Source organism: Diabrotica virgifera, chromosome 2 (genome assembly GCF_917563875.1).
Source record: "Diabrotica virgifera virgifera chromosome 2, PGI_DIABVI_V3a".
Classification (NCBI taxonomy): domain Eukaryota; kingdom Metazoa; phylum Arthropoda; class Insecta; order Coleoptera; family Chrysomelidae; genus Diabrotica; species Diabrotica virgifera.
This window is the reverse complement of record NC_065444.1, coordinates 208,150,182-208,175,591: the sequence shown is the minus strand read 5'-3', so window position 1 is coordinate 208,175,591 and position 25,410 is coordinate 208,150,182. Positions and strand designations below refer to the sequence as shown.

At 32.5% G+C, this 25,410-nt stretch overlaps 1 protein-coding gene across 3 annotated transcripts in view; it reads left to right on the top strand.

Moving 5' to 3' along the window:
• Positions 1-25,410, top strand: part of LOC126879789 (kinesin-like protein Klp98A) — a 193,770-nt gene that overhangs the window by 49,508 nt on the left and 118,852 nt on the right. For all 3 annotated transcript variants that reach the window (XM_050643048.1, XM_050643051.1, XM_050643049.1), the window contains exons 6-9: positions 16,838-17,102; positions 23,503-23,708; positions 24,050-24,226; positions 25,156-25,382. In XM_050643048.1, the coding sequence (XP_050499005.1) occupies positions 16,838-17,102; positions 23,503-23,708; positions 24,050-24,226; positions 25,156-25,382 (875 nt within the window). The remainder of the gene's footprint in view (positions 1-16,837; positions 17,103-23,502; positions 23,709-24,049; positions 24,227-25,155; positions 25,383-25,410) is intronic.

The window sequence follows — 25,410 nt, the reverse complement described above, 5'->3', positions numbered from 1 at the left end:
GCTCAAAAAGCTTAAGGAGGATCAAATTTGGATCGGATGATTTAGATAATAATGGTTTGATATTTCTAATATAATTTTTTAGTATTACAACCCTTAAAAATTAATTTTTAAGAGTGAAAACTACCCCTCATTCCAAACTGGGAAAATCTCATCAGGTTATGAAATTTTCCTAGTATTTTCAAACCTAAATTTTCTTGTTAATTTCTGAGAACTGAGGACGATGTCCGGAATGGAAATCGAAACGTCAAACAATAGTTAATCAAGAAATGTAATTTTCATTACACCTACAATTAATTGTGGCTCAATGTGGCACAAGAAATCAGTTTAAGAACCTTGCATACTCTGAAGTGTATATTTCTTGTCAGTAATTGATTGGCATGGTATAAATTCCTATAGTAACTTTTTGTTTTAGTTCAAAGTCCTTCAAAAAGTAGAGATGTCCAATCTACACACACCTTTCACTCATTTAATACCCTAAATACTTTAAATACATTAAATATACGTACATACATACTTATATTTAATAATTTGTAAAAAAATTATATACAAAAATATTTGAACAATACTGGCGAGCACTCCAATATGAAAAAGATACCCACTTACACAGATAAACACATCAAATATGTTTCAACTTTCACCTGGCGCTGCGAGCGTAGATTTGTCCCGGCTAAAATTTATGGATACACGCATACACAATCATGTATATATACGTATTCCGTATTCGTATATGTTCTTTCGATCCATGAGTCGAGTATGAATCAATGTATGTGTAAATTTCTAACGTACCTATTGTCCAAGTAAAAAATACTGTAGAATAGCTTTAAGCCGGTGAAATATGATATTCTTCAAATATAGATGTTAGGTCAAACGTTTAAGAAGCGGCCCTTTGAAAGCATCTGTGTTTTTACGGCCAGACCTCCCGCATATCTATTCACAAGTTTCGTGCAAAACATTAGTTTTAGTTCGGTAGCCTAGCAGTGTATTAGTACTGGAGTGTACGTGTGTTAAGTGATACGAGTGTTTTGTTTGCTGTAACTATTTTGAATATTGGTTTAGTATTTCGTTTGGAGAGTGTCAAGTGTTGATTATTGTAATTTAATTAATGTGAATAGTGATGTGGAGCCCGTGGGATAATGTAAATATCGCGTACGATAACGCTGATATTGTAGAAATTGCCAGTGCTAGTGTGAATGTAATTACTAAAAAAAGAGCTCGTAAAGAAGATTCGAATGCATTTAAATGCAGAAACACAGCAAGTATGTTTGAATGTATACAAAAATCTACGTACGAAATTCGGCTTCGATGAAACACTATTGGCACAAGCCATCTCTGATTTAACAGAAATTCCACTTTCTACTGTATATAAAATAGTTAAAAATGAACCCTATCATCGCAAGAAACGATGTGACTACAAATTTTCAAGACCTTTAAATCCTTCACTTGTAAAACTATTGAAAACCACAATATACGACTGCTACAAAAGCAATAAAATACCTACAATAGAAATAATAAGAAAGAAATTGGAAACAACCGGTCGATATATGAACTGCTGTGAGAAAACTCTTCAAAATTGGATAAAAAAAATGGGCTTTAAGTTCAAAAAAATAAATAAACGTCAAGCAATTATGGAAAGCCAAAGAATAGTCAACAGACGTAATATGTACCTAGAAGAAATTACTAAATATAGGCAAGAAAATAGGAGAATTTATTATTTAGATGAAACTTGGTATGATACCCACGATACAGTAAAGAAAGGATGGACAGATGATTCAAGCATGTGCATACCAGAAATGCCTGCAAATAAAGGCTCGCGACTAATTATTGTACATTGCGGAGGAATTGAGGGATGGGTTCCGAATGCTTTAAAATTATGTGGGAAGAAAATGGAAGATTGTAACGTTGACTACCACAAGTATATGGAAGCTGACATTTTTGAAGATTGGTTTGAAAACTCGCTGATCCCAAACTTGGAGAAAAACAGCGTAATAGTGCTTGACAACGCTTCCTATCATTCCCGACAGCTCACTAAAATACCAAATACATCTTCAAAGAAAACTGACCTGCAAAATTTTTTAATGGAAAATGATTTGTATTTCGAAGATTTTTACACAAAAAAACAACTTATTGAAGTTCTACACACGAAGCAATTTAGAAAATTATACGCTCTAGAGAGTATTGCCGAAAAGCATGGACACACTATATTGAGACTTCCCCCCTACTTTTGTGTTTTCAATCCTATTGAGTTAATTTGGGGACAATTAAAACCAAGTATAAGGCGTTCAAATAAATTTCCTAAATTTGACAAAAAGGTAATTGAGATAATTAAAAAAGAAGTAGCCAATATTATCAAAGTAGACTGGCAAAAAAGAATCGCCAAAGTGATCGAAGTGGAAGAATATTATAAGAAGATTGAGCACTTCCACATTAATGGTGGAAATAAATTTATTATTGAATTGGGCGATGATAGTGACGAAGAAAATACGGAAGAAGGAGAAAATGAGTTAAGTGTATCAGTATTTTAATTGTTGTGTTGTGCAATTCATTTTCCAAGCATAAGTGTACTAATGAAAAGACTCGGTTAAAAAAATATTTTTAGATTTTGTATTTTTAATAAAAAAAGAGCGGGGACATGCTTGCATTTTGTGCTGAATTTTAAAAGTTTTGAACTGTATACCTAAAGTAACTTTAGATCTAACTGTGTTTTTATAAAGTTCTTTTAGTATCAGTAATTCTAACAATAACAAGATTAATTATAAAAGCTATTCTACATCAGTTATTAATGCAAGCATGCGGTAAGAGGGAGGTCCCTGTGAGGTTAAATGTTATTAAAAAATTGATAAAATTAACTTTAACACATACAATATTATGTCCTGCTTTAACGGTATTTACCTAAGTATAAATAAATGTTTTTAACTACATATTTAATTACCAGAAAACACCAGCTGCCGGCCTAATATTAAAGAAGAACCACCCAAAGAAAGCTACAAATCTTACCTATTACATTATATAGATTGCTTGAACAATACACAATACAAAAAAACACCGCTAACTTACATTATTATGCTTCCAACTGCATCTCTCCATTTTTTTTTCAAAAACTGGTTTTTTAACCGTAATTTTTTTCATTTTTTACGTAAGAAAGTTTGGTAAAAAAGCATTTTGTAGGATTTTACAATGTCTATAAGGCTATTAATATTAAATCCTTTTAAAACCCTTAGGCTCAAAAATGGTGACACTTTGAAATGGTTGGTAAAGGTAGGTTTTGCATGTTAGTACAAGTTTTGAATAGTCAATGTCTCACCAAATTTTTGCTTTACAAAAAATTTTCGCAAACCAACTTTTTGGGAATTACAAAAGCTACAATTTCATATATAAACATTTTTTTCGTATCTCTGATGCTAGTCTTTCTATTCTGAAGAAAAAGGCATTTTTTACAACACCAAAATAATTCGTTATTCGCTTCTAACTTTATTTTTTTTAAACTAATCATTCTAAGCCGGTCGAATTTCTAGAATCTATTAATAATACCTAAATAAAGAAGACTGCATAAGACCAATGACTAATTTTAATTAGAGTGGTAATTACGGGGTTGTTTTCGCTCACTTTCTCGCTGAAAAAAATAGGGACTGACTTTCTTTTCATCTTAGCCACTCAATTTTTGAGATAGAAACTTTTTTATTGTTAAAGATTTATCTTTTTAAATACTTTAAAATTACTCTGGGCTAATTAGCAAAATACAAGGAAAAGTTATTTACCAGCAATTGTATTGCTGGAATCGAATCTTATGATTGTATATATTAATAATATAGGTATGCAAAGTCCGCAGATAGTGTGCTACTTTTTTATAAACAAAATGGTGCCCGAAAATCCTGTTTTTTTCAATTTTTGCTCTATAACTCCGAAGATTTGGAGTTATACACCAAAAACGCTCAAATAAAAATTCACCGTAATTAAGTTCTGCATAGAGACGTGTTTTTACCGATTTACTTCGACGAAAATTTTCCCCAGAAAATGCGGGTTTTTCTAACAAAATCTTTAATTTTCAACAAAAATTTGAGATAAGTAATTGTTTATGAATAATTAAATAACTTGGTAATATAAAAGCTCTTTTCGTATAGATCATAATTCCAGAAGCCGATTGAAATTGAATGAAGAGTTTAGCAACAATTGAATTGTTAATTAAAAATTTACAGTCGCTGTAATAACCACAATAGTTATGATACATAAGAATAACTATGATTTTTGTATAAAAAGACACTGTGCTTTACAGAATTGAAATTGGACTATTTAAGCGGCCTCAGGAATATTTTAAAATTATAAACAATTTTTTGGCTTATAAACAAATAGAATATCTCGGGAAATATTAAATTAAATTAAATCATGAAAACAGAATTGGAAAAATGCGTCAGGACGCTTCTTTTAAAATAAAAAACGTTTAATTGTGATGAGTGGTTCCCGAGATACAACCGGTCAAAGTTGACCGGCATTTACGGCAAAGATATAAATAATATTCTCATAATTTTTGAACCATCACCTTTTTATTTTTGTCCTCTTTCTCCACGCCAATTTTTACATCTTTAAAATACTCATAACATAATAACATATATTATTATAATAAAAACTATGGATACTACAAGTGAAAATTGCCAAAAATATCAAAATTCCAATCAAAAATTAGGTTGGAGAAAATGTAATCTCAAAGTTCAAAATCGGTATACGTTAAAAAAATGCATTTTCTCGGCTTCCCATGGAGCAATTTTCTTCATTATTTTTTTGTTCCAAAGTAAGTTGAGTAGAGCCCTAACTCACGCATTATTAAATGTCAAACTTTCTTTTGTTTTGTTATAATAGATTGATTTATTTATAAGAAAAGAAAACTACATTTTTTTCAGTTGTAGACTTTTTTTAGATAAACTTACTAGAAGTGTACCTTTTAAAGTTAAAAACACAAATATTCTCATTTGAAAGCTGTATAATTATTTACAATCTTTATTTAAACAAATTAAAAACTTTTGTTATAATAAATACATTAATTTATTATAACAAAACAAAAGCCACTTTGACATTTAATAATGCGTTAGTTAGATGGCTCTACTCGAGTGAGTTGCTTGGGAACAAAAAAAGAATGAAGAAAATTGCTCCATGGGAAGCCGAGAAAATGTATTTTTTTAACGTATACCGATTTTGAACTTTGAGATTACATTTTCTCCAACCTAATTTTTGATTGGAATTTTGATATTTTTGGCAATTTTCACTCGTAGTATCCATAGTTTTTAATATAATAATATAAGTTATGAGTATTTTAAAGATATGAAAATTGGTGTGGAGAAAGAGCACCGAAATAAAAAGGTGATGGTTCGAAAATTATGATCCTATTGTTTATATCTTTGACGTAAATGCCGATCAACTTTGACCGGTTGTATCTCAGGAACCACTCATCACAATTAAACGTTTTTTATTTTAAAAGAAGCGTTCTGCCGCATTTTTCCAATTCCGTTTTCATGATTTAATTTAATTTAATATTTCCCGGGATATTCTATTTGTGTATAAGCCAAAATTCGATAATAAGCCAAAGTTCGAAAATTATGATCCTATTGTTTATATCTTTGACGTAAATGCCGATCAACTTTGACCGGTTGTATCTCAGGAACCACTCATCACAATTAAACGTTTTTATTTTAAAAGAAGCGTCCTGCCGCATTTTTCCAATTCCGTTTTCATGATTTAATTTAATTTAATATTTCCCGGGATATTCTATTTGTTTATAAGCCAAAAATTGTTTATAATTTTAAAATATTCCTGAGGCCACTTAAATAGTCCAATTTCAATTCTGTAAAGCACAGTGTCTTTTTATACAAAAATCATAGTTATTCTTATGTATCATAACTATTGTGGTTATTACAGCGACCGTAAATTTTAAATTAACAATTCAATTGTTGCTAAACTCTTCATTCAATTTTAATTGGCTTCTGGAATTATGATCTATACGAAAAGAGCTTTTATATTACCAAGTTATTTAATTATTGATAAACAATTACTTATCTAAAATTTTAGATGAAAATTAAAGATTTTGTTGGAAAAATCCGCATTTTTCGTAGAAAATGTTCGTCGAAGTAAATCGGGAAAAACGCGTCTCTATGCAGAATTTAATAACGGTGAATTTTTATTTGGGTGTTTTTGGTGTAAAGTTAAAGTCTTTGGAGTTATAGAGCAAAAATTGAAAAAAAAACTCGATTTTCGGGCGCCATTTTGTTTATAAAAAAAGTAGCACACTATCTGCGGACTTTGTATACCTTTATTATTAATATATTATATAGTCATAAGATTCGATTCCAGCAATAAAATTGTTGGTAAATAACTTTTCCCAAAAATGGCCTATTCCCCGATAATCTGCCCAGACTAAATAGTTTCTACAAATTATCCTCGAAAAATGCATAGTTTTTCCGTCTTTTGACTTGGAAATTATAAAATTTAGCATTTGACGAAGAGCTAACCTATAATAAAGTATAGCTCGGTTACTGTTAGTCTCAAAGAAAATAAAAAAAAAAAACATTTCGTTTATTTTTTCAAAAGGTACATTTTTATTAATTAAAGTTGTTTTGATAAAACGAATAATTTTTGAGTTATTAGCAGAAAACTGATTAAAAAAATTGATTTTTTCCATATAAAACTAACACTTTCGATAGCGAATAAATCGAAAACTATTAATTTTATCAAAAAAATGTACAGAACATTTTGTGCTTAGAATTATTCGTCTTACCAATTTTTGTGGTCAAAATATAATAAAAAATTTCCACTCCCGAGATGAGGTGGCAACCACCCCACGGTAAAAACGCTTTTCGGCATCAAAAGATTGTCCTTGGACTATCCACTACTTATTGTCAAATTTTCAAGCCAATCGATCCATTCTGTAAAAATTGCGAGGTGAAAACCTTCGGTTCCTGGACTATAAGGAACAGTAGTGACCATCATCATCAACATCAAACCATTTCAGTTTACTATAATATGATATAATCATAGTTACCTTTCTTCATTGCTGCTCTAATCTCGGTCGGTTTTCTATGAATTCTGTAATCCATTTTCCATCATTATTTTTATCGTATTTCACTGTTGCACCAAAGATTGATTTAAGTCTATACTTGAGTAGTGATGTAAGAAGAGAATATTCTCTTGACAGTAGTTGTTGCGTCCTTAATCGTGCTAAGACGATACATAAAAAAGAAAAATGGAAAATGTGGATACGGCTTTTCTAAGTAAACGCGAAACAATGAGTAATTATGGAGATAATGCTAGACAATTAACAAGAATGTCAAAAAGTGATTTCGAACTATTAATAAATGTGATAGGGCCAAGAATAGAGAAGAAAGATCAAACATGAGAAACGCAATACCAATATCAACAAGATTAGCAATTTTTATTTATATATACTAAAAGTTTTAGTTTAATGTATTTATTCAGGGTGCACTACTCTTTCATTTGTCTCATAGTTCCAGAAGTATGCCAAGTTCCACAACTCTGGATGTACTGCATTAATAAACCTTATTGTGATTTCATTTGACCACGTATTCATCTTTTCTTTGTATGTATTGACAAAACCAAATTAAATTTCAACAGAGTACAGGAAATAAGGAAGAAATACAGAGCAACATGCAAAATTTTCCACAGCAGTTCGACTTTATCGGTAACGCATCAGGCACTGCAGTAGTGTTCAAATACCAGTAAGATTTTGGCCACATGGCTCAGCCAAACGGCGATATTTTCGTTAGATGGCTGTAATGTTGCCAGAAACATACCAAATATATATTTTCGGCAACATATTGCTTCAAAAACTAGCCCGTCTAAATGCCCCTTTAGACGTAGACCAATCCATGACTGAGCTGGCGACTTGTGAAAAATAAAATCCCACGTTCTCATCAGTACATTTAAATGCAGAATGTAGATGACCAGGATGAGCTAATGATAGAAATAGATTCTGAACCTGAGACCTCATGTTTTTCTGATTAAATCACCACATCCATTAATTGCATTATTTGTTGTTAAGAAGAAACTTTCATTTTTTTTATCAAATAAATTTTCTGTTTTCTGTTGTTTTTGTATTTTGTTTATATTATATAAAAAACACTGTTGTTTAGTCTCATAATATTGTACATAATTTCATGATTTTTAATATCCTATTTCATCTTCAACAATATCCCTAAGTGCGTCATAGGGTTCATTCTCAGAAAATTCTCCATATCGAGAATATTCTCTGATTTTTCATTTTCGAGAATTTTCCAACACTATACTTGAGTTACTATCAGCTTGGGGCTGCAGACAATCCTCAAAGCAACTGACGAAGTACAACAAAGTGACTTTGGTATGGGTCCCAGGGCATAAAAATTTGCTGTTTGTGTTTCTTTTTAATTATATAATTGTTCTATTTTATTTTCTTCTAACCTTCTTCTTTGAAGAGTATTCCAGTACTTCCTTGAACATCGAGTAGTTTTTTTACACTTTACACCATCATTGATAAGAGACATCATATACAGGGTGTTTCATTAAGAATGTCCAATCTCTGAGTTGTAGATTCTAGACCTCAAGATATTAAGATTTAACTAATAATAATAATATCGTATGGCATTTTTGCCGGGGAGATCCTTTCGGATAGTTCCAGCGCCAATTACATCTTTAACCCTGTTTCAAGTAACTAGTGTCGATGTACACTAGCCCAGGGGGACCGACGGCTTAACGTACTCTCCGAGGCACGGTGAGACGGCTCGTGTCATTATTGGAAATGAAAATGGTTTGTCTTTGGCAGGGCTCGAACCCACGAGCACTGTCGTATGAGGCCAGCGAATATGCCGTTACTCCACGGCCGCTCACAAGATTTAACTAAAATCACTTAAATAAAATATGGCTCCTTACTAAGTTACAGGGTGTTTTATTTAAAAATTTAAAAGACTTTTTGCTTAGTATTTTAAAACTATTCGACGTATCCTTTTCATACTTGGCAGAAAGTGTAGGTACTATACACTGTGGAACGAAAGGATAGGAAAAAAAATAATTTTCTTTCATAGAAATTTATAATAGCACTCAAAAGTTGCCTTATCATGTCTACAATAAAACTACAAAATATTTTTGTTCTAGGTTTACATCTTGAGGCGCCGCAAGAGCATTGAAAAGATAGGTTTTTAACAAAAAAATACAGAACATTTCAAATATTTTATATATTTAACTTGGTGCCGTAGCTAACATTTCTTAGTCAAATATTGTTTCTAATAACAGGTAACATTGCTATCATTGCTATATGTACACATTGCTATAAGATTTCTTTAGTTACAATATTCATCTTGATACTTAAATAAAATGGTTTTTTGTCTAAAACTTGGGCATAGTTTTTGTAAAGCAATCTTTGCTCTAACAAAGCCATTTTTGTCTCAAGACCACAAACAGTAAGAGATAACTCAGTCAGGAGCTTTATGACTCTTTTGACTGCTCTTTGTATGACAGGGAAAACACAGAAAATCCACATACTGCACCTGCCAACTAGGGTCTCTTGCTTCACTGTTTCACTATACTTTTTAAGTCCTCGTCAGTTATATGTTTTGTTATAGGAGGCTTAGTAATTTCTTCTTCATCATCCAGCCTCAAAAGTCCACTGCTGAACATAGGCCTCCTCCCCTCGTTTCCAACCCCATCTATCCTGCGCCGCCCTCATCCAGTTTTTAATTACCTTTCTTAAGTCGTCAGTCCATCTTGTAGGCGGTCGACCGACGCTTCTCTTGTCTTCTCTTGGCCTCCATTCCAATAACCTCTTCGTCCATCGCCCATCTGTCATTCTGGCTACGTGTCCTGCCCATCTCCACTTCAACCTGGCTATCCTCTCGATGACGTCAGTCACCTTTGTTCTTCTCCTGATTTCTTCTTTTCTGATTTTGTCTCGCAGAGTTATTCCTAACATTGACCGCTCCATTCTTCTCTGCGTGACTCTTAGTTTGGTAGCCGAGGCTTTAGTTAAGGTAAGTGTTTCTGATCCGTACGTCAAGACTGGGAGGACGCACTGATCGAATACTTTAATTAACTCTATAGACATTTCTTCTTCCATTCAGTTAATTATATCTATATCAGTTTAGTCATTGGCATTAAGGTTAAGCTTCGGGACAACAAACTTCCTTACACCATTTATGAGTTCCGATCTTGCCTTCAAAAGTCGCTGCAGACCTAGCTCCCTTATGTGTTTTCTCACGTCACATTACATGAAGAGAAGCACATTTTCTGGGCGAGAGAAATAACCATTCCTTTGAATTACTGGATCAATTATTTGGAGATGTTCCTCACAAAGATAACGCGAAAATTTGATGAGTCTCCATAGATGTTTTGATCCATTTACATAAAATGGTTTCAGCTTGATATGAAACCAGACTGGGACATACACCTTCATCACATACATAGTTACACTTTTCATATTATTTGAAGGATTCTCTGTTGCAATATATAACCGAAGAAGGCGATTGGCCAAAGTAAGCCATCGTGAATGAGCTAATTTCCCATGGGTTGTTAAAGAAAGATCAGAAGGACATACACCACTGGAGATTGCTTTGCACATTTCAAGTATAAATATTTTTGATCTGTGCTTAGATCATCCTTAGTCTCTAGGAGGTTGTTTTGTATGGGAACGAAATTAACCACATGAAGCTGGTTACAGATTTCAAGTTCTTTGCCTAAAAGCCCTCCAAATTCATAAGGGCCTTTAGTTTCTCCATCTCGTGCAAAACAAATGATGCAAAGGCAATTATTCATTGGTACAGAACAAACAAAGCAGCAATTACACCATTGTTAATACCGATGTTAGTAGCAGTTCCATCAAATCCGACAACTGTTTTATTGGAAATGTTTAAAGGGCTGTTCTCTTGAAAATGCTCCATTATCTTTTATAGCACCTGTTATCTGCACCTGTTCCGGAAGCAGAAGTTATGTACCCTAGCACGGTTGATCCAGGTTCCTCTACAATTGAAGTGTGCTCTTCTACTATAGTCGGAATGTTAAATTGTATTAAGGAATGAAATAAATATTTCCTATTAAATATTTCTTTAAGTGTGGAATTCAAGTTCAAACTTTGCCAGTTTTAGTAAAAATAAACATTGGATTATTGTAAGTTAAAACTAAAATGATCTTGAAAGAGTAGTTTTAGAGTGTGTATTTATCATTTCAAATAGGAATTAAGACATTACAATAGCTATTTTTTACCAAACCAAAATCATCAAAATTCGCAAAATTTAACTAAAAATTCTAACTTTCAACCCTTTTGCGGCACCTCTAAAAATATTTTGTTTCGAAAAATATTTTATTTGTGGCTTAACAATGGCTATAGGCAACTTTCTATCACTATTACACATTGAAATTATAAAATCATTGTTTTCGTTCCACCCTACTATACACCCTATGAAATTATGTTAAATAAACGTTTTTGGCTATTACCGTAACAGCGCCGGATAAAGGGGCGGGGGAGCCGGGCGGTCGCCCGGGGCGCAACATATTTGAGGGACACCGATATAAAAATAAAATATTTTATATATTAACTTTGAACATTTTTCCTAATACGATTGAATAAGTCTACTATTATTTAATTTAAAAGAAAACTATTTCTATCTATAATCAGAATTCATAACTCAAAATAAAGATTAATAGATTAACCAAAGCCCACTATTAAAAATAATGCAACCTAAGAATTGTTATGGCTTGTATCTTGTATCATTCATACAAAGTTAATGCAGAATGCAGACAAATTCTTTTACGATCTAAAAAGTTTGTCCATTCTTTTAAAAGGTCATTTGTCACGTATAACGTATGTCAACAATCTACTTAAAAATAGAGGAAGATTAAATTTTAAATTATCAACAAACTTAAGAATAGTCAGCGATACTATACTGGCGTTAATATACGCCTCATTTGTTAAATAATATTTTTAGTCTTTCTGTAATTTTGCAATGGCGCGCGTGCTTTGTGAAATAACAAAAAGTTTTGTAAGATATTGATTGTGGAATTAATGAATTTATATTATTTTTATGTTATATAGATTTAGGTAAGTTGTTATCTACGTAATAACAAAATAATAAATGAATAATTAATTTTATGATAGGAAATCACAATATTCAATGGCACATTGCCATGAGGTAAACGACGAAAATTTTGAACATTTGAAGTGATTTTTTAAAATTATTATTCTTATCGGTCTTAGTAAATATATTATTACCTATTCTTTCATTGTAAAGTGATTTATTTATTGATTTAAATTTTTTTTTACCAAACTATGACTATTGACGATTAGGAATGATAAGTTCTTCTTTACATGAATGCACACATGTACAGAAACCTATTTCGAGTACAATGGAGCCTCGATTATCCGTCTCTCCGTTAACCGTCACCTCTGTTAACCGTCAGGGTCCGTACATGAGTACATAAGAAAAAATTTAAGTCATCAATTCATTTTTTTTAGCATTGCGATAAGCCAAACGAAATTCGCTGAAATGTACAATGCGGTAACAAATGAAGTTATGGTTGAATCAATTGTTTTGTTTTCGTTGCCTAAAGCTGTCTTAAAGGAACGGTTAATTTGTGATGAGGACGCAAGCGTCTATCGATTGCTGACAGATAATGAAATCGTTGAAATGGCAAACAGAGGCTGACGAAACAGCTTCAGGAGCTGAACAAACTTGAAATTTGACGGTGGCGATGTCGATGATGCTTTTGCAACTGATAAACATTTGTCTAAAGAAGCTAGAGAAGCTGCATCGCACGTGCAACCATTCATCGAGTGGTATTCTCGACAAGAAGAATCCAAAGGAAGATTGCATGATCGTACGTCGATTAAGAAATTAAGCCCTTGCAAAATGTGAAGCATCAGTAAAACAAACGAAGATTTCAGAATATTATAAACCAAATTCGACAATATTAACACGAACACAAATTCCTCTTATTGTATTATCAAACAAAACAAATAAATAAAATTTGAGAGTTGTATTATCAATTTTTAACTTTTTTTAATGTTCTGTTAACCGTCTTTTCGATTATCCGTCATACCCTTGGTCCGGTGCCCTGACGGATAATCGAGGTTCTACTGTACTTTGTAAGCGTTAAGATGTTTTATTTTTGCACAAAAACGGCGCGTCGTATGAAAAAAGGGTAGATGTTTTGTCACAAATTGAACGAGGAATTCTAAAATGATTTTTTTTTAATATCTCAGTGGCGTACTGTTTTTTTAAATTTAGACCATTACCCGTATGCGCGCCAATGATGGATATAAAATTCTTGATTTTATATCAAAAATGCGCAAAGAAAGATTCCAACACCTCGTTTCTCGGAAATGCGTCTATAGAACAAACTTTCATTATTTTTTCATGTAGAATTACTCATTAAAGTTTGTCGCTGTTATTTAGAAACACCCTGCATCCTTTCTAAGGATTTCCACAGTTTTCAGTGTATTCCTTCACTCGACCGTTTTCTCCAGTTCTTTCTGTTTTGCCAGATACCTTCCCGCAGATTTCTTCTTTCCATTGCTTCATCCACTTCATATCTGAAAGATCTTCGGGGTCTGCCTCTCTTTCGTCTTCCTATCTGGCTCCGCTCTGTTATTCTGTTTATCCAACGTTTTTTTGCTCTTCTCAGTGCCAATACCAGGTCAATTGCTTCTGTTATATTATGTAGTCTATTATATCTGAGTTCATCCCCATTATTTTCTTAATGTCTTTGTTATTTATTCTATCTCTTTTTGTTACTCTGCAACTTCGCCTTAGGAATTCCATCTCTGTTACTCTTATTGTATTTTTGGTTTTCTTATTTATTATACAATTTTCACACCCATAAGTCAGGATACTTGTTGTCATAGAAGTTCAATTTTCAACTCTCTTCCATTGTTTTCCATAGCCTTGGTTCTAGGTATCGAGTCACAGGCCTACTCATTATTATAATAAAACAATAATCAATGATTTTCAATTGAATTCAGATGATTGTAGATGCCAAGGATATGACAACGGCTCTAACATGAAGGGAAAAAATAAAGGTGTACAAGCTCGTGTTTGCAAGGAATATTCTCGTGCTTTTTTTATACCATGTGGATACCACTCCCTCAGTTTAGTCATTGGAGATGCAGATTGTGCGCATGCAGTGCAGATGCAGATTTTGTGCATGCAGTGCACACAATCAACATCTTTTTTAGTATTGTACAACGTTTATACACATTTTTTTTCTGTTTATTGACAATATACATTTATCTTCATCTTTTGTTTCCCTCCTTCGTCGCTTGAACTTCAAATGCGCTCGTTATGCCATGCCATATGTGGCATCAGTTATATATTATAAATTACATATATTTGAAATTTTGATTTTTTGCTTTTTTTAGTATTTTTTATATTTGCAGTAAATTTGTATATTAGTATGAAAGGGCGCCAAATTCTGTTTTGCCCGGGGCGCTCAAAACCCTAGAACCGGCCCTGACTATTACCAGAGGCGTACGACAGGGGACAGTGAATGGTTGACGCTTCCCAAATTCTACGCCACTTGCGGAACTGCCATTTTAGCGCAATTTTTCGATTCTCCAATACTCTCTATGTACATAACATACTCTTCACTCATAACGATAAAGTCATTAGTTTTCGAGATATTTGAAGTTAACCATGTAACAGCACAGTTATTTTGATTAATGTATTGTGCCGCTAAATGTTTAATTTCAAATATTTCGAAAACAAGAATGAATAATATACTCTTCAGTATTAACGATAAAATCATTAGTTTTCGAGATATTTGGAGTTTAAAATTAAGTGGCACAATACATTAATCAAAATATCAGTGCCGTTACATGTTTAAGTTGTAATTAATTTCAATTTAATGACTTTATCGTTACGTGTCAAGAGTATGTTATTTACATAGAGAATATTGGAGAACCCAAAAATTGCGCTAAAATGGCAATTCTGCCAGTGGTGCAGAATTTGGGAAGGGTCAACCATTCAGTGCCCCCTGTCGTACGCCTCTGGTAATAGCTAAAAACGTTTATTTAACATAATTTTATAAGGTGTATAGTACCTACACTTTCTGCAAAATATGAAAAGGATACGTCTAATAGTTTTAAAATACCTAACAAAAATAGTTTTTAAATTATTAAATAAAACACCCTTTAAGAGCACACAGTAGCGATCAACAGGTAGCAACAAACGCGGTCCAAGATTGCGAAAGTTCTGCGGACTTTCAAAAGTGAGGTAACAGTGCGTCGGTAATTCAACACTGACAGTGACGTTTATACTATCAAGAACAATAATTTTTATACACATAGGCGCGAAATGTTGTTAAGTCAGTGGCGTTCGATTTCTTGTTATAAAAAAATCGATTTTTTAGTAGTTCCAATGTGACACAAAATCTAGGCACGGGATAAAAAAGTTTATTTGAAGAAAGTGTATTTTTTTTGTCTTTCTTAATGGCGGTACAGGCTCCATTTTTCAATATACTATTTATTTATAGAGTAATTTTCACATACTAACATATTTCTGAAATCGGGCTCTGTGCCGCCATTCTTTATTACATTACGAATATGTGTGCCAAATATCTCGACAAAATATTCAAAACTAGAGCCGCAATCCTGGAACGAATTTGTTGCTACCTGTTGATCGCTACTGTTGGCTCTTAAGAGGATGGGTACGTATTTTCGGCTGCAATGCTATTCAAATGGGGATTCATTTTTTTCGAATCCTGAGAAAACTAATAAGTATTTTTGAAAAATTTAAACGCAGAATGAAAGATTACGTTATTGGCGAGGGCCGAAAGTCCCTGAGAACTTCTATGATGTTTATTTTAATAAGTTACAGGAGTGAAAAACTAAGAGAAGATTTAGTGTGATATTTAATTTAAAATATCTCATTCAAAATAAACTTTTTATTTATTCTAAGGGACTTTCGGCCCTCGGTAATAATATAGTCTTTCATTCTGCGTTTAAATTTTTCAAAAATATTTATTGGTTTTTTCAGGATTCGAAAAAAATGAACACAATGTCCGTGGTAATATTTCCAAATCTATCTTTGTCATACAACGCACTCAGTCGAATAGAATATTGTCAGCATACTGTCAGTCAGACAGTGACAATCAGTGACAATTTTAAATATTTGACATGGCATCGGGAATATTTTGAGTTGTTGATTAAATAATATTGATATATAGTGTATTTGATAAATAATTGATTTAAGACGTGAACTTAATAAAAAGTTATTTATTGTGTATTATTTGTAGAAGATCCAAGCAGAGAATACATCAGGATAATATATTCTGAGATCCAAGTTTTTTGTTTTTAAAGATGTTCAAAATTGTAAGCGTTCCATAGTAACAATATATTATTAAAAAATCATAAACACTTTTCCTCTTTTCTCGATTGAGTATTAGTTTTTGTTGTACATATAAATTATTACAATCACTGAATACATAGTTAGTGAAAAAATTATCACATTTATTAACTGAATTAATAATTTGCAATTATAATAATAACAGTTATCCAAGAAGATTCAAAAGCCATCTCTTTAAATTAATGATGACATTTTCAAGTAGAATGACATTCTAGTAATGTTTACATATCCATACCAGTGTGAATTTTACTACACGTAATTTGCCGTGTAAAGACAGAAAAAGTAGGGATACCCGTAAAATATTTGCGGATTATGTGGCGATGACCTTAACTAGTAAGGAGTTACATGATTTGGGTTAAATCTTATTATTTTGAGGTCTAGAATCTACGACTCGGAGATTAGACATTTTTAATGAAACACCCTGTATATTGATTCAATATTCATATACTTCTTAATTATTTTTATTATGTTTATAGATTCATCTCGTAGATTTAGCAGGTAGTGAGCGAGCAGATGCAACAGGTGCTACTGGGCAGAGACTTAAAGAAGGAGCTCATATCAATAAATCGTTGGTTACATTAGGTTCTGTGATATCTGCTTTAGCGGAGTTGTCAATGGAGCAAAATGGTCAAAAGAAAGCTATTTTTATACCCTATAGAGACTCCGTCCTTACATGGCTCTTGAAAGATAGTCTCGGTGGGAATTCCAAAACTATTATGATTGCTGCTATCAGTCCTGCAGGTAAGTCACTAATTATTTACCAACACTAATAGAAAGAATTACTTCTGTAGTTCATGACAGTATAGTCGAAATGATATATTATGTATCATATACATACTGTATATGGATACAGTGATGAGCGCGCTAATAACCGGCAAAATAACGGAAAAGATGGAAAGCATAATACGTTGTGGAATAAAAAGAGATGAAACTAGTAGAGGTGGGAAAATGACAGTAGAAACCTATAATTTAATTTAAATCACAGTACCGCTATCGAAAGTTTCCAACTTTAGACGTTAGATTAAGAACTAGTTGACTTCAGTCATAAAATTGTACGTATGCCGTTCTTTCTCGTAGTCTCTACCTTATCGGTACAGTCGTGTTGAGAAACTGCAGCGTGTCCCGTTCTTTCTAACCTAGTTTAGGTTATGTATGTCTTCTTCTTATTTGGTTTATTGGCCTCCACCTACTTGGGTGATTGGCCAGCTCATCGTCTCGGAAAAGGAAAAAATCCCTTATTCACCTACAATTCGGAGATGATATGGGATAAATACAACAAAGGTAAAAACTTTTCTCGTTCAGGGATAACTGCCAACCATTACACAATCTGCTTTAATAAGCCGCAATTTTAGATTTAAATTAAGTTTATTTGACGTTTATTTATGCCAGCCGAAACGAATAACATGAAATATTAGGATAAAATGTTTTTCGGCGTCATACGTTATTTATGAATGCAGTCAACTAGCCGGGTATAAGAACTAGCTTTATCTCGTACTCACAACTAAATATGTTTTCCATCTTTTGTGTTATTTTACTCGATAAACATCAAGGAGGAAAAGGTAAAGGAAGCATTAAGAAAATTAAAAAATAGTAAATCTCCAGGAGAGGACAAAATATCGAACGAACTCATAAAGTATGGAGAACAAGACCTGGCGAAACAACTATTAAAACTAATCCGAAAAATAATAGAACAAAACAAAATACCACAAGAATGGAGATCAAGCATCGTAATACCTCTCTTCAAAATGAGACAAATCGGACCCGGAGAATTACATAGGAATTAACTTAACACAACAAAAAATTATAACATTAGCAGAAGAACAACAAGGTCTTAGGACGGGAAGATCATGCACTAACGCTATATTTATAATGAGGTCAGTTCAAGAGAAATCGTTAGAATACAACAAACCGGCATATTTATGTTTCGTGGACTTTAAGAAAGCATTTGATAGGGTCAAATTAAAGAAAGTTGTCCATTTGTTATACTCAAGAGAGGTATCTCTAGAAATAATTAAAACGATTGAAAACATGTACCAGAACAACACAATAAAAGTAAAATTAGAAGATGAACTAACTGACCCAATTGAAGCTGGCAATGGGATAAGACAGGGGGATTCCTTGAGTCCTTTTTTGTTGAACCATATTGGATGAAATAATAAAAAAAGTAAGAACTGAAAAAGTGTACCAAATGGGAGAAAAACAACAAAATAATCTGCTATGTAGACGATGCAATACTAATCTCTCAAAGTGAAGATGATTTACAACGTATGCTGCACCAGTTTATAATTGCCAGAAAATTGAACATGTTAATTTCCCCAAACAAGACAAAATGCATGGTTATATCAGCAAATCCAATAAGATGAACAAGTGATGGAGTTTAAATATCTAGGCATCACACTGTCTAGCTACGGAAAGCTCGAAACAGAAGTGGAAGATCAAGTGAATAGAGCAAACAGAGCCGCATGTTGCCTGAATGACACAATATGGAGAAATAAAAATATCGGAAAAGAAATGAAAGATATATGAGGGAGATGCAAGGTGGACAACATTAATAACTGGATGAAAAACAGAAGAGTAGAATGGAATGACCACATAAGCCGGATGACCATAAATAGAGTAGTAAGGACAGCGCAAGACGGTTCCCCAATAGGAAGACGATCAGTGGGAAGACCACGAAAACGATGGAACGATAACTTACTGGAGGCACATTAAAAAAACAGACAGAGCCATGTTTATACAAAAAGAAGAAGAAAAAGCGGTATTTTGCCGGTTGTTAGGGCACTCATCACTCTATATTACATATCAATAACGCAATTAACATATTTTAAATAGTTTATTTTATCTTCTTCTAGTTCCATTATTATCGAGTTATCGAAAGTTTGTTATCGATCATTGGATATAATGTTGGCTAGAATATTCGTTATCGTGACTTTATTGCTAGCATCATTAACTAATGATGTCGATTTTTCGTACGATTGTTTTAGAATTTAGATTTTTCAGCTATGATTTTCTTCTTCTACCAGGACCACTTTACCTGTGTAAAGTGTGTCTCATAATGTGACCGAAGTATTCCAGCTTGCGTCTCTTTCGTATATTGACCAGTTGTATTGTTTGGTTCAGCCGTCTAAGGAACACCTTATTTCTAACTCTGTCGACCCAGCTTGTCTGTAGTAGTCGTCTGTATACCAATATCTCAAAGGCTTCCAAGTGTTTAAGCTTGGCATCACTTAGAGTCAACACTTCCGCTCCATATAAACTTACGTGCATAGAAATCGGCCCACGTAAAGATTTGGTCATTTTTGATGTCTCATATTTCCTAAACCTGTGGGCCGATTTAAGTGATTTTTTGAACGTGTTATAGCCTGATTCTTTAAAAATACCACTGGAATAATACAGTCGGAAAAATGAAAGAATACCCATGGACGATCACATCAATCACTTATTTTGTATTTGCTATCTTTTTCTATAACAAACATTTGTTATTTATAGAAAAAGACAGCAAATACAAAATAAGTGATTGATGTGATCTTTCACGGGAATTCTTTCATTTTTCCAACTGTATTGTTGCTAAGCAGGTAAATTTTCATTGTATACCGGGTGTACCAATCAAACTGTGTTCTTTTCTCAAAGTTCACCACGCCTTGTGGAATATTCTAGCTTTTATAAAATACTAAAATTAAAACCCAACTATAGCCACAGGTTTTCTTAACATTATGTTTTTTGATTCATTCGTTTATGTTGCGTAATAAAAAAGTTAGATAATTTAACAACTAGACATGTTCTTCATCAATACACGGTGTCTTTAAATAAGTGCGACAAACTTTAAGGGGCAATTCTGTATGAATAATAATGACAGTTGGCTTTATAAACGTATATCGACGATTTATGTGACGATTTATTTATTGCTTTAAAACCAGTTGAGATGTGCAAATGAAATTTGGTGGGTTTTAAGAGATAGTTATTGCGGATTTTTTGATATAAAATTAAGAATTTTATATTCACGATTAGCGTGCATACGGGTAATATGATCGGTCATATTACACGTATGCGCGCTAATAGTGAATATTAAATTCTTAATTGTATTTCAAAAAATGTGCAATAACTACTTCTTAAAACCCACCAAATTTCATTGGCATATCTCAACCGGTTTTAAATCAATAAAATAAATGGGCAGTTTGTAAGAAGAAATTCAACATCCCGTATCTCGGAAACAAAACATTTGCGGACAGACTTTTATAAAGCCAACTGTCATTATTATTTCATGCAGAATTATCCCTTAAAGTTTGTCGCACTTATTTAGAAACATCGTGTATTGATGAAGAACATGTGTAGTTGTTAAAGTACCTAACTTTTTTATTATCCAACATAAACGAATGAATAAAAAAACAGAATGTTAAGAAAACCTGATGCTATAGTTGTTTTTTAATTTCAGTATTTTATAAATGCTAGAATATTCCACAGAGTGATGCGAACTTTGAGAAAAAAATACAGTTTGATTGGGACACCCGGTATACAATGAAAATTTACCTGTTTAGCAACAATATTATTACAGTGGTATTGCTAAAGAATCAAGCTATAAAATGTTCAAAAATTCACTTAAATCAGCCGACAGGTTTAGGAAATATGAGACATCAAAAATGACCAAGGTTTTAAGTGGGCCGATATGCACGTAAGTTTAGTAGCACTGGAAATATATAACAATATGTCAGTTAGGTACAACAACAGAAAAACATAAAGGACATTAAAAACAACAGAGATAAACAGGGACGAAGATCGGTGGAAAATTAAAAATTGTTGTTTTAACATTGCATGCATTGCTAAAATTTCTTAAAAATAGAAAAAAAAACACTTATTACCATCTCATGTTTTTACTATTTGAATCGCTTATTTATGAAAGGATATAAGTCACAATAATGAAGTATTGAGGAAATTTAAAAAAAGTGTTTATATCTGAAAGAAATAAAAAATTTGTGATTTTTACTGGAAAATGAATTATTTTATTATAAGTTTGATAACAATATTGTATGTACAGTGGAACCTGCTTAATTCGAACTTCCATAATTCGAAATCTTCTTTAATTCGAATTTTTATTCTGGTCCCCAGCATTTCCTATATAAGTAATGGTAAAAAGTCGTAAATAATTCGAATTATATTTGGGATAATTCTAACTTTTCTGCTATCTTTTCTGAATATCTTAGAATCTTTTGTCATTACTGAGAAGCTAAATTCTAAAAAGCAGCTAAAAATTTAGGATCTCTTTGGAAAAAAATAAAGTTGGTCTTTTTTATAGCTTGCAAATGTTTTAATTGGTATTTTTGGCCGAATTTTGTTGGCCCATTTTTTTAGGTTGACAAAACTCGGGCAAGAATAGGAACAAAAACATCTCCAAGCGATAAAAATGACCAACTAATATTTTTTGCTGATCAACTACTGATATTTATCATTTGCAGATGTTTTTGTAGGTAATCCTTGTTTTTGTAGATTTATTTTTTAATTCGAATTTTTTTAACGGTCCCCTGAGATTCGAATTATCCAAGTTTCACTGTATATTGATTTTTGTTAACTAATAGATATTTTATTTAATATTCTATTTTTCTGACTTACATGTTTTCACGAATTAATTAAAAAAAATGTCGTAAACTATTATTTTTGGCCGTATTTGTTCAAACTAACAAAAAAACGTTTATGGGCCAACTTTATTACCAGTATTAACAAATGAAATATTTTAAACTAAAAAAATAAAAGACTTTGGTTTTCAATCTAATAGCTTAAAAATATTACTTTACATCCCACCAAACTGAAAACAATGAGAACCTTCTCTGGTTACACCTCCGAGGCTTCTAAAATTTGCAAGCCATAACGGATGCTGAGACTAAAGAAGATGAGGGAATTATTTATAATTCACGTCCCATCTAATTGAACTAGAATATAATGCGGCTGTAGTTTCGTGTTGCAACGAAATTGAAAATGGTTATTCATTATAAAAAAAATAAAAATTAAAAGCAGTTTTTTATAAGATACTCATACGTCAGATCTTTCTACTTCAGTGGTTGGCCAACCAATTATTTCGTCATAAAATTCTTGATAATTTTTAGGAAGATACCTAGTAATCTTTCGAATATCATTGACTTTTTTAATGTTAATTGGAAATTGTTCCATAGGATAAGCTCGTTCCTTTGGAAGTTGAACATTTTCGTTGTTATGACTTTTTAGAACAACGGGACTGGTTAGTGTTCCATCGATAAAATTCAATGCTTCAACAAATCCTGTTTTTGTATTATTGAATAGATGTAGCGGAAGTTTCAACAGAATGGCACGTTTTTTCGTAATATTTGGATCACCAATTTTTTAAATCCAAAATGTTATTAGTTCTGATCATTTGTACAGTAAATTTCTGCCTCTTTACAGAACTTACAGATTGCTTCGCAAACTTCCATTGGTGTATACAGCCTATCCATGCGATTGAGTTTGCGTTTTACCAAGCCAAAATGCCAGTCAAAGATCAGCGGCAAATTTATGAAACGATATAAGTCAATGACATATCGTTTCATAAATACATGGAATATTCTGTTGACTGCCTACCTATCAACAGTACTGAAGACTTATATTCTTTTGTGACTAAAAGTTAGATATAAGTATTGAAAACAAATTTTCAGTAGTAATTGCACAAGAGCTCTAAAATTATTGAATTTTTCCCGAGTGTCACTTTGACAGTTTTAATTTGTCACTGTCACTTTGACAGTTGCTATTTGTTGCGATTATTTCATGAATAAAACTGTTCAAAACCAAAATTTTATTGTAATTTATTTATGTAAGTACAAATTAGTACAATTAAACACACAGTTGTTCTAAATATTAGTTTGACGGTTGAAAGTCATCACTTTTATAATTTTTAAAACATTAATTGTCATTAATGTCACTGAATGTATTTTTTCGTAGCAACGAAGGGCATCTGACGTAATATACTTGACGACGGGAAATTATCAAAAATTATCGATTTAATTTAGATTTCTGTAGCTTTCTATTGGTCAGAATCTCCTATGAATGAAATAATCGTTATAATCTCAATTTAAATTTACATAAAGTAGTGACTTACATACTTTCATAAATAAGCGATTCATTTATTGTTCATTTCTTACAGATTGTAATTATGGTGAAACGTTAAGTACACTTAGGTACGCAAATAGAGCTAAGAATATTATTAACAAACCTACGGTCAACGAAGATCCTAACGTTAAATTAATTAGAGAATTAAGAGACGAAATCAGTAAACTCAGGGCAATAATGTTTTGTGAACAACGAAGTGATATGTTAGCGCAACTACAAGAAAAAGAAGCCCGAGAAAAAGTAAGTACACAAAAATTATTGATGGATTCGAAAATTATCTTAAAACGGCAAATTTCATTTAATTTACTTTTTAATTAGGCCAGGGATCTTAAACTAAATTTTGTTTTTGTTTATTACTTCACGAATTTTATTATTATTCTAAAATACTACTTTAAATGCATAAAAGATATACCCTTACTTCAATTATTTTGAAGTGATATTTGACATTGACCATCGGAAATACCAACATAAAAATAAATGTTCTTCAAATAAAAAAATCTAACTCTCAGCAACTTTTATTGATATATGTTAAAATTTATCTAGTTGTAGAAAAAAATTAATGAGTCTATGAACTCTTTTAGGAATTGACAGAAGAATGGACTGGAAAATGGAGAGAAGCACAAGCTATTCTTAGGGAGCAGAGAGCACTTGGCTTAAGAAAAGCCGGTCCTGGAGTTGTTTTAGATTCTGACAGGCCGCATTTGGTAGCAATTGATGACGATCCCTTGACTACTGGCGTTACTCTTTACCATCTCAAGGTAAAACAAACCGTATAATAACTGATATAGTTAATACTCTCATGAACTAGTTATTCCCAAATGTTGGTGCACTATCTCGATCGTGAGCGTCACAAAAAAAAAATAATAAAAACCGCGGCTTTAACCCCTTATAACTACCGTCGTCCCCCAATTTGGTTTCCGGCTCTGGGGATTTTACTTAGTTATGTCATGGACTACTTATTCCCAAATTTTGGTGCACTATCTCGATCAGGAACGTCACAAAAGACCCAATTATAATTTTTATATTCACCCCTTCCCCCACCCCTTTGTCGGCCACGTAGCAATCTGCCCCTGGAGATTTTAATTAGTTACGCCATGAACTACTTATTCCCAAATTTTGGTGCACTATCTCTATCAAGAGCGTCACAAAAAAAAAATAATAAAAACCGCGACTTCGACCCCTTATATCTACCCTCGGCCCCCACTCTGGTTTCCGGCCGTTGGGGAAAGTAATATACACAGCTAGTTCAACATATCCCCATATAGTTTTTCCATATTACTTATCACGCACAAAATCCGCTTCTATCTCTCCGACTAATTAGTTGTTAATGCACACTGATAGCCCGTCCTTTATTAATAAGCGCTTTATTAACAATTAAAAAACAATGTTTGAGAATTAAACATACCAAAGATTCTTATGGGAAGCTGATATAAGAAGGTTTGAACTACGGATCACAAATCCCTTACTCCCATACAAATCGTGCAAGCCATTTCCGAGATAATTGAAGCGTCTCGTACATAAAACTCACTCTATATAACTATCATGGTTTATGGTACGTAATAAAATAATGTAGCTACCAGCGTAAATGTGAACTTTTTTAATATATGTTCGATACAATTGAAAAGATAAAAAAGTATAATAAATGTGTCAATATTTTTTTATTATTTGCGTTTCTTTTTTCCTTTAGGAAGGAAAAACTACAATCGGGACAGAGGAATCTGACGTTAAACAAGACATTGAATTAAGGGGTGCTGGAATGGAACCACAGCATTGCACCATAACCTTCGAAAATGGCGTGGCGACATTAATTCCTCACCTAGGAGCGCAAGTGATGCTTAATAATACTCTATTGGAATCTCCCGCTAGACTTTCTCAAGGATGTATAATTTTCATTGGAAAGGCACATGTTTTCAGGTAATTTAGATATAATTATTGTAATACT